Source organism: Callithrix jacchus, chromosome 15 (assembly GCF_049354715.1).
Source record: "Callithrix jacchus isolate 240 chromosome 15, calJac240_pri, whole genome shotgun sequence".
Taxonomy (NCBI): Eukaryota; Metazoa; Chordata; class Mammalia; order Primates; family Cebidae; genus Callithrix; species Callithrix jacchus.
The window spans coordinates 50,846,354-50,860,095 of record NC_133516.1 but is presented as its reverse complement, the minus strand read 5'-3'; the positions used below and the strand labels follow the sequence as shown (position 1 = coordinate 50,860,095).

The 13,742-nt window shown below is 35.5% G+C and overlaps 1 protein-coding gene and 1 pseudogene across 3 annotated transcripts in view; one reads left to right on the top strand and one right to left on the bottom strand.

The window, feature by feature from the left end:
- TMF1 (TATA element modulatory factor 1) overlaps positions 1-13,742 on the top strand; it is a 35,513-nt gene that overhangs the window by 7,922 nt on the left and 13,849 nt on the right. For all 3 annotated transcript variants that reach the window (XM_017965026.4, XM_078351465.1, XM_054245854.2), the window contains 7 exons: positions 517-643; positions 1,431-1,536; positions 5,305-5,447; positions 5,987-6,153; positions 6,273-6,429; positions 9,350-9,442; positions 10,773-10,929. In XM_017965026.4, coding sequence (XP_017820515.1) covers positions 517-643; positions 1,431-1,536; positions 5,305-5,447; positions 5,987-6,153; positions 6,273-6,429; positions 9,350-9,442; positions 10,773-10,929 — 950 coding nt within the window. The remainder of the gene's footprint in view (positions 1-516; positions 644-1,430; positions 1,537-5,304; positions 5,448-5,986; positions 6,154-6,272; positions 6,430-9,349; positions 9,443-10,772; positions 10,930-13,742) is intronic.
- LOC108588455 (protein S100-A10 pseudogene) lies at positions 2,697-3,271 on the bottom strand (annotated as a pseudogene).

The window sequence follows — 13,742 nt, the reverse complement described above, 5'->3', positions numbered from 1 at the left end:
ATAGGATTTCAGTTATAACCTTAAAGATTACTTTTCTGCTTTGTCTTTACCATATTACCTTTGGCATTGAAGAGAGTCATTTTGCAAAAACTGCAAATCTCTTTCCGTTCATGTTTAGTCTTTCAGTATTACAGATTTAAAACATGTATTTAAAGAAAACTGTGTTATTGTAGTTTAAGAAAATACTGGGTATTGGTTTACTATGAGGAGCTGATTGGGAAAATGTGACACAAAAAGATTCAGAATTGAGACACTGTATTTACTTTCTGTTATTTTTGCATGTCAGATATTGGTAACATTTTCAGTTTCTAAAAGGTTTTCTTTGAGGTATTTTAAAACAAACTTAAGGGAAATGTCCTTATTTTTTTCTTAAAAGTTCTAATAGTCCCATAACTGTTCTATTTTAATAAGGTATATGTCAGAGAAAAGTTATCTTCCTTTTGAGAACTGAACTCAAGTGTACCTTTGGGATATATAAACACCATCCTCAATTCTCAAATATTGTTTTAAATTTAGTGAAATGTTCAGAGTGAAAGAAGAAAGCAGTAGCATTTCTTCCTTGAAAGATGAGTTTACTCAAAGAATTGCAGAAGCAGAAAAGAAAGTTCAGCTAGCCTGCAAAGAGAGGGATGCTGCTAAAAAGGTAATAGAAATTTAAAAATAATATTAAACTCTATAAGAGATTTTTGAGGAGTACATTCATCATGTTTTGATAGTGGAAAAAAAGAAAAGCAAGGTAAAAAGGGTATCATATATTAACATTTAAATCGTAGATTTTTGGCTAGGTGTGATAGTTCATGCCTGTAATCCCAGCACATCGGGAGGATGAAGTGGATGGGTCACTTGAACCCAGAAGGTAGAGAGTAGCCTGGGTAACATGGTGAGAACCCGCCACTACTAAAAAATGCAGAAAGTTAGCTGGTTATGCTGGTGTGCGCCTGTAGTCAGCTACTCAGGAGGCCGAGGAGGGCAGATTGCTTGAGCCCAGGAGTTCAAGACAAGCCTAGGCAACATGGTGAGACCCCATCTCTACAAAAAATACAAATATTAGCTAACCATGGTGCCATGTGCCTGTGGTTACCTGAGCCCAGAAGGTTGAGGCTGCAGTGAGTCGTGATTGTACCCACTCTACTCCAGCCCAGGTAACAGAGTAAGACCCTGTCTCAAAAAAAAAAGGAAAGTTAATATATGCTCATTTATGTTTTCATATTAAAACTTGCTTATATATCTGGATTTAGGTTTTGTATATCATTTTCAAAGCTGTTTTCTCAGTCTTAGTTAACCAAGGTAGTAGATTAATTGAACAAAACTTACAGATTCTTATTGAGAATGTGATTATGGATAGCTTCTTTGGATGGGGGAAAAAAATGAGAACTATTCTTAGAGTGAAAGTAATTCTTTATGGTATTCACAGATTTCTTTTTTATTAGGAAATCAAAAACATAAAAGAAGAACTTGCCACTAGATTAAATAGTAGTGAAACTGCAGACCTTTTGAAAGAGAAAGATGAGCAGATCCGAGGGTTAATGGAAGAAGGTGCGTAAAGTATTTAGTTGACTATAGAAAATATTGTAAAAATAGGAAAAGTATTTGCTACATACCTAGCTGATGCTTCCTAATTAAAAATACTGAAAGCAAGGAGGATTTGGACTTAAACTATAGAAATAGTAGGTAACAGTTTGTGAAATAATGAGGAAGAAGATATGTTGAGACAGAGATATGTGTTTGTAGCTTTTGTTTTTAGGGAGTAAAAAAAAAAAAAGTAAGACCCTAGTAAAATAGACAAAAATTTGTGCTGCCCTAAAAACTGTCAACAGGTCTTAAGAGCCTGTCATTTAACCCAAGATATTCAAAGCGTGTAATTCTGGGATTTAGGTAATATCTGAATACCTAGCTTGGGTTCTGTATGATATTGTATTGTTCTGGCATTTGATAGTGAATTTTTCATTGTATTCTTAATTTTTAAATTATTAAGAATTTTTGTCTCTGAGAAGATTTAAAATTAACAGTGTTGGCTGGGTGTGGTGTCTCATGACTGTTATCCCAGCACTTTGGGAGGCCAAGGCGGGTGGATCATTTGAGGTCAGGAGTTCGAAACCAGCCTGACCAACATAGTGAAAACCCATCTGTACTAAAAATACAAAAATTAGCTGGGTGGTGGCGGTGTGTGCCTGTAATCCTAGCTACTTGGGAGGCTAAGGCAGGAGGATGGCTTGAGCCCAGGAAGTAGAGGTTGCAGTGAGCTAAGATCATGCATTCCAGCTTGGGTGACAGAGTGAGACCTTGTCTCAAAAAATAAAATAAAAAATAAAATTAACAGCATTATAGAAATTAAAGATCTATTAATGAAATAAATCATTGCAAATGGACACTGAATTAATTTCTTCATGTAATATCCCGGGAGAGAGGAGGTTTTGGAAAAGATGGTCAAGTGAATTTCTCTTTTTCTTTCTCATTAGTTAAAATTTTTCTAGTTATAAGAGTAATACTTGCTACTTGTAGAAAGTTTTGAAGTTATAGGAAAGTATATAAATAAAGAGGAAAAGTAGATTATAATCCAATATAGTAAGGAACTATTAATTTTTTCATCTTAAAGCATTTTTTAATGTATTTTTGAACATAGTTAAGATCATATATTTAATTTGCAATCTTCCTTCTCTTATATCTCTCTATACCATTAAATGTTTTTGTTTTTGTTTTTTTCAGAACTAAAAAAGACCTTATTTATTGAGGGCAAGGGAATGCAAACAATACAAAAATCAAAAGCTTGTCTGGCATTTAACTTTTCTTTCTGTGCTTGTCAAATGGGAGTTAGATTTTATTTGTACACTTGCTAAGGGTCCTGATCTGCTCATGAAATCCTTATATGGGGGAAGCTGTGGGGCAGATTCCTTAAGTGACCCTTGGGGACAACTGTTATCAGGGCCAGGGGAGTTGCTCGTTTCTGCCTGCTTCTTTTCCTTCTGCTTCATATGTACTACAAAATAGTCATTGCATGCAATAGCGAGGCCCACAATTAGGGAAAAGAAGCTCTGGAAGCCCCACTTTGCCGTCTCTTCACTGGTCCAGGTCCTTCATTATTTTGTCCACGGCCAGAGGGTCTTTTTGATTTTCCAAAAATCCAGGGAACACCTTTTCCATGAGTACTCTCAGATCCTCCTTTGTTAAGTAGCCTTTATCCCCAGCAAATTTGTGAAATGTAAACATCATGGTTTCCATGGCATGTTCCATTTGAGATGGCATTTTGGTGTGGTCTGTTGATGTCTTGGCCAAGGCGTGGCAGAAGCTGGGCTAGCTAGACGCGGGGTGGCGAAGCCCCATTAAATGTCTTTTATCATTATTAATGGCTATAATAAAATCCATTATATGGGTATACCGTGTGTTTTACTGTTTCTAATGTTGTACATTTATTTCTATAATGTGAATATTATAGGTAGTGGTAAGATGAATATTTTTGTCCTAAATCATTGAACTTAAGTAAATTTTCAGAGAAACTATAGAGTTTGAGAACAGTTGGAAGCAGTCATTTCATTTGAAAAAGTTAGCTTTACCCAACTTTTTGTTTTTCATTTATTCATCTGATATTTATTGAACAGTTAGTATGTCAGATATTATATTTGATACAATAATAAATATGACACCCTGTATTCTTTAGGAGCTTAGTTTAGTGAGAGGGAAATACAGGAATACAGATAATTATAAAACACAGTTCTGGCTGGGCATGGTGACTCACACCTGTAATCTCAGCACTTTGGTAGGCCGAGGCAGGTGAATCATGAGGTCAAGAGATTGAGACTATCCTGGCCAACATGGTGAAACCCTGTCTCTACTAAAAATACAAAAAATTAGCTGGGTGTGGTGGCACGTGCCAGTAGTCCCAGCTACTCCGGAGGCTAAGGCAGAAGAATCGCTTGAACTCGGAAGGCAGAGGTTGTAGTGAACCAAGATTGTGCCACTGCACTCCAGCCTGGTGACAGAGTGAGACTCCATCTCAACAACAGCAAAAACCCTGTACAATTCTAAGCACTAAAATAGAAAAATGAAGGAAGAGTTGTTACAATTATTTTCTCAAGGTGTCTTGAAGTTGTTAACTACCTTGTCTTACAATATTAGAAACTGAGGGGAAGGCTAACTGCATGGTTTTCTTATATTAAAAAAGTCATTTAAAATATTAATATCAAATGTTACTATTTTGTAATTTAGCAATTTTGTCAGAGGAAGGACTGATGTCTTCTTCTTTTGTTTAATGAAACTTTTTACAGAGAAAATAGAGCAATTTCACATGGGAGTATTTTGTATTCACAGAGTATTTACATTTCACACAGGTGTACTACATATTGTTTCCACATGCCCCAGAAATATTTTTAAAACTTAAAACTGAAGAGCTGTAAAACTCAAAGCTTGAAACCACACTACAATGAGTACCTGATTACTTCATCACCTAGATTCATCAAGTGTTAACATCTTACCACACCTCTTCCATATCTTTCTGCACACACATACGCTACCTTTTTGTCAACCCATTTGAAAGGAGGTTAGAAATACTATAACATTCTGCTCCTAAATTCTTCAGTCTACATCTCCCAAGGGGAAGTACATTTTCCTTGACAGGTACACCGTAGTCAAACCTAAGAAATCAGCATTAATTCAGAAGTGTAATCCAGCATGTATTTTAATATTTATCTTAGTTGTCTTAAAAATGTCTCTTATATTTGATCATTTGTTCTGCCCCAGGATCCAAAGTTTGCTGATTGCATTTGGTTGTTAGGTCCTTTTAGTCTTCCATCGATCTAGGACAGTTCTCTCTTCTTCAGAATATCATTGAGGACCATGTGGAGTCCAGGGCAGTTTTCCCACAGGATGTCCCATGTTCAGGAATTTATTATTTCTTCATGATTAGATTTATATCATATTTCTAGTAGGAAATATCTAGTGACATTGTACACCTACATTACTACATCACATCAGCAGGCACATACTGTCAGGCTGTACTACAATTGGTGATGCCAAAACTGAATGTTTAGTTAATGAGTTGACTGCCATATTTTTCTCTTTATAATTGGTAGGTGATATGTGAAAGTGACTCTTTAAGACTGTGTCAATATCCAGTTTCCCAACATCCTTTTACCCAATAATTTTAACGTTCATTGATGATTCTTGTCCAAATTAGTTATAACATTGTGAGTTACAAAATTGTGATTTTAAAAAATGCTATTATTTTATGTTACTGGTTAGATAAAACATTCTATTGAGATTTTTAGGGAATAGTTATCTTTTGAGTTTATACTTTTCTACCATCACCAGGGGAAAAACTTTCAAAACAGCAGCTGCATAATTCTAACATCATCAAGAAATTAAGAGCTAAAGACAAGGAAAATGAAAATATGATTGCAAAGCTAAACAAAAAAGTTAAAGAGCTAGAAGAGGAGTTGCAGCATTTGAAACAGGTGAATAGCAGTCATAATTCTCAACATATCTGTTCTTCTTACTTCCTGTCAAACAGTTGGCTATGGTTTATGGAGCATTTGAAAAGATTTAATGGGGTAGTAACATGTAAGAAGAATTTTTCAACCAATAGATAAATGTTAAGATTTTTCAGCTGGGTGGGGTGATGCATGCCTGTAATGCCAACACTTTGGGAGACTGAGACAGGCAGATAACTTGAGGCCAGGAGTTTGAGACCAGCCTGGCCAACAAGGTGAAACCCTATCTCTACTAAAAATATTGAACCAACCTAATACAAAAATTAGCTTGGCATGGTGGTGCACACCTGTAGTCCCAGCTACTTGGGAGGCTGAGGCATGAAAACTGCCTGAACCTGGGAGACAGGTTTCAGTGAGCCAGAACACTCCACCCTGGGCAACAGAATGAGTCTGTCTCAAAAAAAAAATTGTTTTTTCTCCATTATTATAGATTCCTGGAATACAATTATTTGCCATGGTGTCGTTTCCTGAAAAATACTTTTGTCTGTTTTTATAACATATAGGTCCTTGATGGCAAAGAAGAGGTTGAGAAACAACATAGAGAAAATATTAAAAAACTAAATTCTGTGGTAGAACGCCAGGAGAAAGATCTTGGTCGACTTCAAGTAGACATGGATGAACTGGAAGAAAAGAACCGAAGTATTCAGGCTGCCCTGGATAGTGCATACAAGTAAGGAAATGAGCAAATATGCAACCCGTTATGAATTATCAGAAATAGGATGTTGAAGAAATACTTTTTTTATTATGTGATCACTGGCAACATTTATAAACTCAATCTAATTTTTTAAGAGAACTTACTGATCTTCACAAAGCCAATGCTGCAAAGGATAGTGAGGCACAGGAAGCTGCTCTGAGCCGTGAAATGAAAGCTAAAGAAGAACTTTCTGCAGCATTAGAGAAGGCCCAAGAAGAAGCCCGTCAGCAGCAAGAAACATTAGCCATTCAAGTAAGCAATGGATGATGAATTAGAGTAGTTTTAAAAATAGTTGTTTATGCTTCTACAAATTAAACAATTTATTAGCTGGTTTGAATCAAACTTTATGTCATGATACATGTGTTAGATTTCAGAGTACTGGATTCTGCTAAATTTAACCAGTTGTGTTTTTTAAAACTATTAAAGTAATGCTTGTGTAATACCAGTATTGTTTATTTTTTTGTGAGTTTTAGACCCATTTGAGAGTATTATGAAAGCTAAGAACCCTCTTATGTGAGAAGAGCAAAAATGCATATACATATTGCATATTATTTTGAGAGATTAACTCCTGGCTCATTTATAACATCTGTGGGATTCCAAGGACCTCATGAAATAGGAAAAGCAAAATTTGTGAGGCTTTCTCTTATAAAATCATCAGTTGATGGGCATATGGGTTATTTATACTTTGTGGTCATTATCAATAATGCTGCTATAATAAATATCCATGCACAAATTTTTGTGTGAACATGTATTTTAAATTCTCCTAGATATCTCCTTGGATCATATGGTAACTCTATATATTTAACTTTTTGAGGAACTGGCAAACTTTTCCATAGTGGCTAGATTACTTTACATTCCTACTAGCAATAGATGAGGGTTTCAGTTTCTCCACATCCTGCCAACTTTTATTAATTGTCTGTTTCAAAATTATTGCCTTTTTAGTGTGTGTGAAGTAGTAATTGAGTATGGTGTTGATTTGCGTTTTCTTATAGACTAATGATGTTGAATGCCTTTTCATTTGCTTATTGGCCATTTATATATCTTCTTGGGAGAAATTTATTAAAATATTCAAATCCTTTTTACATTTTAAAATTGGGCTATTTGTCTTTTATATGTTATTATGAGTTCTTCTGCATACTAGACCTTTATCAGATACAGGATTTGTAAATATTTTCTGCCTTTCTGTAGCTTATGTTTCTTCTTGATAGTGCCCTTGGATGCCAAAAGTTTTTAATTTTAAGGAAGTTTAGCTTATCTCTGTTTTCTTTTTTATTTGTGCTTTTGGCATCATATTTAAGAAACCATTGCTTAATCCACGATTCTGCAGATTTTCACCAGTTTCCAAGAGTTTTGTAATCTTAACACTTATATTTAGGTCTTTTGCATGTGGATATCCAGTTATTGCAGGACCAGTTGTCAAAAAAACTATTGTTATTGACTTCTATGCCCTTTTGATTTCATTTTAAATTTTGAATATGTAAAATATTTACGATTCTAAAGTGAGAGAAAAATCTATTCAGACATTTACTTCCAGGTTAGTTGCTCCCATTTCCTTTCTTTGCCTATAGGTAACCATTTTATTAGAGTTTGGCTTACCTTTTCAGTGTTTCTATTGGCAAATGCAGGAAAATATATGTATCTATATATTTACATGTTCTGTATACATACACATTCACTTATACCCTGATTTTTTTTTCTTTTTTTTTGAGACAGAGTCTCGCTCTGTTGCCAAGCTGGAGTGCAGTGGCGTGATCTCAGCTCACTGCAACTTCCATCTCCCAGGTTCAAAAGATTCTCCTGCCTCATCCTCCTGAGTAGCTGGGATTACAGGTGCCTGCCACCATGCCCAGCTAATTTTTGTATTTTTAGTAGAGACAGGGTTTTACCATGTTGACCAGATGGTCTCAATCTTTTGACCTTGTGATCTGCCCACTTTGGCCTCCCTGAATGCTGGGATTACAGGTGTGAGCCACTGCACCTGGTTATATATCCCAATTTCTATCTCCTACATCCTTTTTACATAAATAATAGTTTATTATTCATACTTTTTATATTTGTTTTATTTACTTAGTAAAATATCTTGATGATCACTTTGGTAAAACATAGGGGTTTTTAAAAAATATCTTTTTACTGTTTTATAATACTTCATTAGGTAATGTATTTTTAGCTATTTCTTATTGATGGATATTTGAGTTGTTTTCTGTATTTTGCTGTTATAAGTCATGCCATGGTTCATATGTCCTTTGTGTTTCTGCTACTCTTTTACTGGGATAGATAAAATATCAGTAATTTAAATTTAAAATACATTAGAATAATAATACAGGAAAATTGGGGGAATGGGAGATAGAGCAAATATGGCCTACCATCCATAAATTCATCGCTTTTTACAAGTACTGTCAGTTTTATGTATTAGCGTTTTATTCTATTTCCATGTATGTATTTTTTATAATTGATGTCATACATGTTATAGTTTTTCCATTAATAGTAAATTAGAAATGTTCTTACATGCTTTATATATTTATTCTAATTTTTAATGGTTATATGTATGTTGTATTAACATTTGCAAATATAGATTACTAGTGATGGAGATTTAGAATATTGCTAGTTTTGTTTTTGCTAGCCTGTTTAATACGGTAGGGACTATCCCTGTCCCTACAGTATTATCCCTTTGTATTTACAAGTCTGCTTTCTTAGAGTAAATTTCCAAGAATAGGATAGCCAGGTAAAAGGATGTGAGAAGTTTGATAATTCTTTAAACATATTGTAATGTTTTCCAAAATGCTATAGTAGTTTATAATGTATGCTCCTGTATATGAGTGGAGTACCTAGCTTTTATAACCCATATAGTACCTATCACTTTCTGTCTGAAGTGGCAAATATTTATGGATGCATTGTCTTTTCCCCAATATTGTATGGTAATGGCTGTGCCTTAAACATATTTGTATGCATTTCTTTGCCTTGACAGAGTGCTTTTCTAAGTAAGCATTGAATATACACTCAGTTTTGGAATTGCTTGATGAATGCAATATGTGATAATCATATTTAAAAGTTTGATGGAGAGTCTCAAGTATTATACTGAACAATATCAACACAACACAAAATGTGTAGTTAGCAGGAAGTTGTAGATAATAGTGTGCCATTGTTTGTGAATGTACTGTTTCTCCTTTTACAGGTGGGGGACCTTAGGCTTGCATTGCAACGTTCAGAACAAGCAGCTGCCAGAAAGGAGGATTATTTACGCCATGAGATTGGTGAACTTCAGCAGGTAGTGTCACAGTTTTCTGAAACCCAAGTCCAAGAAGTATGTGTCTTTCTAGAAATTAAAGAATGACTCAGTGGGATAATGTTGATGGAACTGAGAGGACTGCTGTCACACTTAGCATTTGCTGTATTTTTGTGGCTTGTGTGAATAAATCAGAGTGAGCACCTTAAAAATGTATACAAGAAAATATTTTGTTTTTATAGAAAATAATGTTATGATAGATTTGTTATATATATATATTCAGTATTGCTTTTCCATTTGTAAAGACTTATTAATGATTATCAGTCTTTGATTACTGTGGGACAGGTAACAGTTCCCAGTTTCTATGTCTCTGTTAATTTTCCGTCAGTTAACATGCACAGGAAAAGGGAGAGGAAATAGAACTTAGATTGATTTTTCTGTTTTTATAAATACTTAAAAATATTTGGATGAAGAGGCAACTACTAAGAGGTTTGGATGAATTCTTTTTTAACCTTCAGGTAATTGAAGACTATCTTAGAAATGCATTTTAAAGAAGGATTTATTTATTTATTTTGAGACGGAATCTTGCTCTGTCGTCCAGGCTGGAGTGCAGTGGCATGATCTTGGCCCACTGTACCCTCTGCCTCCTGGGTTCAAGAGATTCTCCTGCCTCAGCCTTCTGAGTAGCTGAGATTACAGGCGTGCACCACCATGCCCAGCTAATTTTTGTCTTTTTAGTAGAGACGAGATTTCACCGTGTTGGCCAGGCTGGTCTTGAACTCCTGACCTTAGGTGATTCACCTGCCTTGGACTCCCAAAGTCCTGGGATTAGAGGTGTAAGCCACCGTGCCCACCCAAAGGAGCACTTATTTAGATACTCTATTACACAGTCTAATTCTATTGGGAGGATCAAACAGTTAGAAAAATAATTAAGGGCCAGGCATGGTGGCTCATGCTTGTAATCCCAACACTTTGGGAGGCTGAGGCAGGCAGATTGCCTGACTCAGGAGTTTGAGGCCAGCCTGAGCAACATGATAAAACCTCATCTCTACAAAAGAAATACAAAAATTAGCCAGGTGTGATGCCATGTACCTGTAGTCCCAGCTACCTGGGAAGCTGAGGGTGGGCGGATCACTTGAGCCTGGGAAGTCAAGGCTACAGTGAGCCAAGATTGTGTCACTGAACACCAGCCTGGATGATAAAGCGAGACCCCATCTCTAAAAATAATAATAAAAATAATTTAATTAAAAAGCAAGTAATTTTCTCTTGGAAAAATAATTCTCTGGGAGTCTCTCCTAAAGTTTAGGTTTGCTAGTGCTTTTAATGTTTTTATTACTGTCATTGGTAGTGACATAATAATTTCATGATTCAGAGACTCCAGGAAGCAGAGAATCGAAACCAGGAACTGAGTCAGAGTGTTTCATCAACAACAAGACCACTGCTTCGACAGATAGAAAATTTGCAAGCAACCCTAGGGTCCCAGACATCATCGTGGGAGAAATTAGAGAAGAATCTTTCTGATAGGCTTGGTAACTGCTTTAGTTTTTATGCTCAATGCAGAAGCCCTTCCATCTTGTTTATAGAATTAGAGTAATGGTATGAAATTGAAATTCATTTGCTCTGGTAGTTATATTTTGTCTAATATTTCGATTTTTACTTTTTCTCTTTTTCTATGTGTATTTTTAATAACTTTAATATGTCTCTTTCAAACCATTTTTTCCTGTTACACAGTGTTATCAGATACTGGCTAAAGTACTTTCATGTCATTCTTTCATTCATTTCTACAGACTGTTGTACTTGAGTTTTTTTCTTGCCCATTGCTAAATCTGACCCCTTTGTAGCTTGTCTGCAATAGTGTAGGAGGTCGAGATCAGATATGATTCTCATCAGTGGTAGAATTCCAAGAACGAAAATAGGTCTAAGGAGAGTCAAGATCAACTTTAGAAGAGAGATACTATGGAGTCTTAAGATTCCATATTCTGGCAGGGCATGGTGACTTACATCTGTAATCCCAGCACTTTGGGGGACCAAGACGGGCGTATCACTTGAGGCCAGGAGTTCAAGACCAGCCTGGCCAATGTGATGAAACCCTGTCCCTATTAAAAATACGAAAATTAACTGGGTGTTGTGGTACATGCCTGTAATCCTAGTTACTTGGGAGGATGAGGCAGAGAATCATTTGAACCTGGGAAGCAGAGGCAGCAGTGAACTGAGATCACGCTACTGCACTTCAGCCTGGATGACAGAGTGAGACTCCATCTCCCATATTCTGCTTTTTTACAGTCTTGCCCCCAGTTGCCCTTCTGTGATGTTAATAAAAAGAAAAGTATTTTCTAAAATGTTTCCCTTCAAGCACAGACAGGTAGTGTATGTATATTATACATATCCCAGCAGCTAGCAGATTCATGAAAAATTCAAGTATGACTTTTGCGCTTGACACTAACTGTAATTTGAGAAATCATGGTGTGGTGATAAAATCAGACCTGAATGAGTAAGAAGACATGGACTCAGGGTGTTTTGTTTTGAATCATCCAACGAAACAGTCTGGAACAAGTCACTTATATTGTTCCAGCTCTCTCTGTGCTATCCCTTGTGAATTAGGAGGGGTGAACTAGATTAGTGACTTTCTTTTTTTTTGCCACAAAAAGAATACAATATCTAGGCAGATGAGTGACTGTCAAATAGTATTGAGTGGACTCTTGGATACCTTTGTGTCTGCTGTCACAGTGAGAGGGAAGCTTTATAAATAATAGGCAGGGCTTCTAAGGCTGCTATAATGAAAACAGGGCCTCTTTTGTCTATCTTATTTTATTGGAGTTCCATGTAAGATTTGGTCTACAAAAAGATTCATCTGCTTAAAAAAATTTACTGAACTAGATGAACCTTAATGTATATTTAAATTTATAGGTATAAATGTTAGGTCTGTCATTTATGACAACTTTTTTGAGACCAATGTGAAATGAAATATGAGACACCTGAAAATGATACCTTTTGAAATAAATATTTGCAGTAAATGAATGCTAAAAACTGGTACTTCTGTGGTTTTTAGACTGAAGTCTCTATACCCTCAGCGATGTGTGGTATCATGCTAGCATATAGGGAAAGCCACAGAACCAACATAACAAGCAGTGCTATTAAAAAGACCCTAGATATTCTGTGGAGCAGAGTGTAAAATGTAAAATAGAGGTATTACTAGCTCTACTCTGGTGGAGAAAAAAATATGAGAATTCTTACCTAGGTTAAATCTCAGAATCTTATCCATTGCTCTTTTTTCAATTGAAATTTTTAATGATATACTGTAGATTCACATGCAGTTATAAGAAATAATATAGAAAGATCCTTTGCACACATTGCTTAATATCTTCAAGTATTAAAATTTTACAGTATTAATGTATAATATCACAATCGTAGTATTGACATGGATACCATCTACTGATTTTATTCAGATTTCCAAAGTTTTATTGGTACTCGTTTGTGTGTCTGTGCGTGTGTGTGTGCACGCATCTATGTATTAAGTTCTATACAATTTTACCACGTGTCCATTACCATAGTCAAAAATATTGAACAGTTCCAACACTGTGAGTCCTTCCTATTGCCTTTTTCTTCTTTTTTTCTTAGCTGTTACCCTTTTGGAAACACACCTACCACTCTCTAAACCCTCCCTCCCTTGTCCCAAATCTCTGTCAGTCACTAATCTGTCCTCCATTTCTAAAATTCTGTCATTTCAAAAATGTTACATAAATAAAATTATACAGTGTATGACATTTTGGGATTGGCTTTTTTCACTCAGCATAATGCCCAGGAAGAGGTTCACACAGTAGTTGTTTGTATCAGCAGTTCAGTGTTTTTACTGCAGAGTGTTATTCCATGGTATGTATGTACCACAGTTTGTTTAGCCATTCAGTGGACAAAGGATGTCCAGGCTGATTCCATTTTCTGGCTATTACAGATAGAGGTACTGTGAATATTCACATACAGGTTTTAGTGTGGACCTAAGTTTTCATTTCTCTGGATAAATGCCCAAGTCATGTTTAGTGTTTTTAAGAAAATGCCAAACTATTTCCAAAGTGGCTGTATAAGAGTAATCTAGTTTATTAACATCCTTACCAACATTTTGTGTTGTCCCTGTTTTTTCTTTTAGTTACTCAGACAGGCATGTAATCATACCTCATTATGATTTTAATTTGTATTTCCCTAATGGCTAATGATATTGAACATCATTTTATGTCCTGTTTTCCATTTGTACATCCTTTGTGGTGAAATGTCTATGTCTTTTACCCATTTTCTTACTAGATTGTTATATATTCCTGATACTAGTCGTTGATATATGGTTTGCATTTAT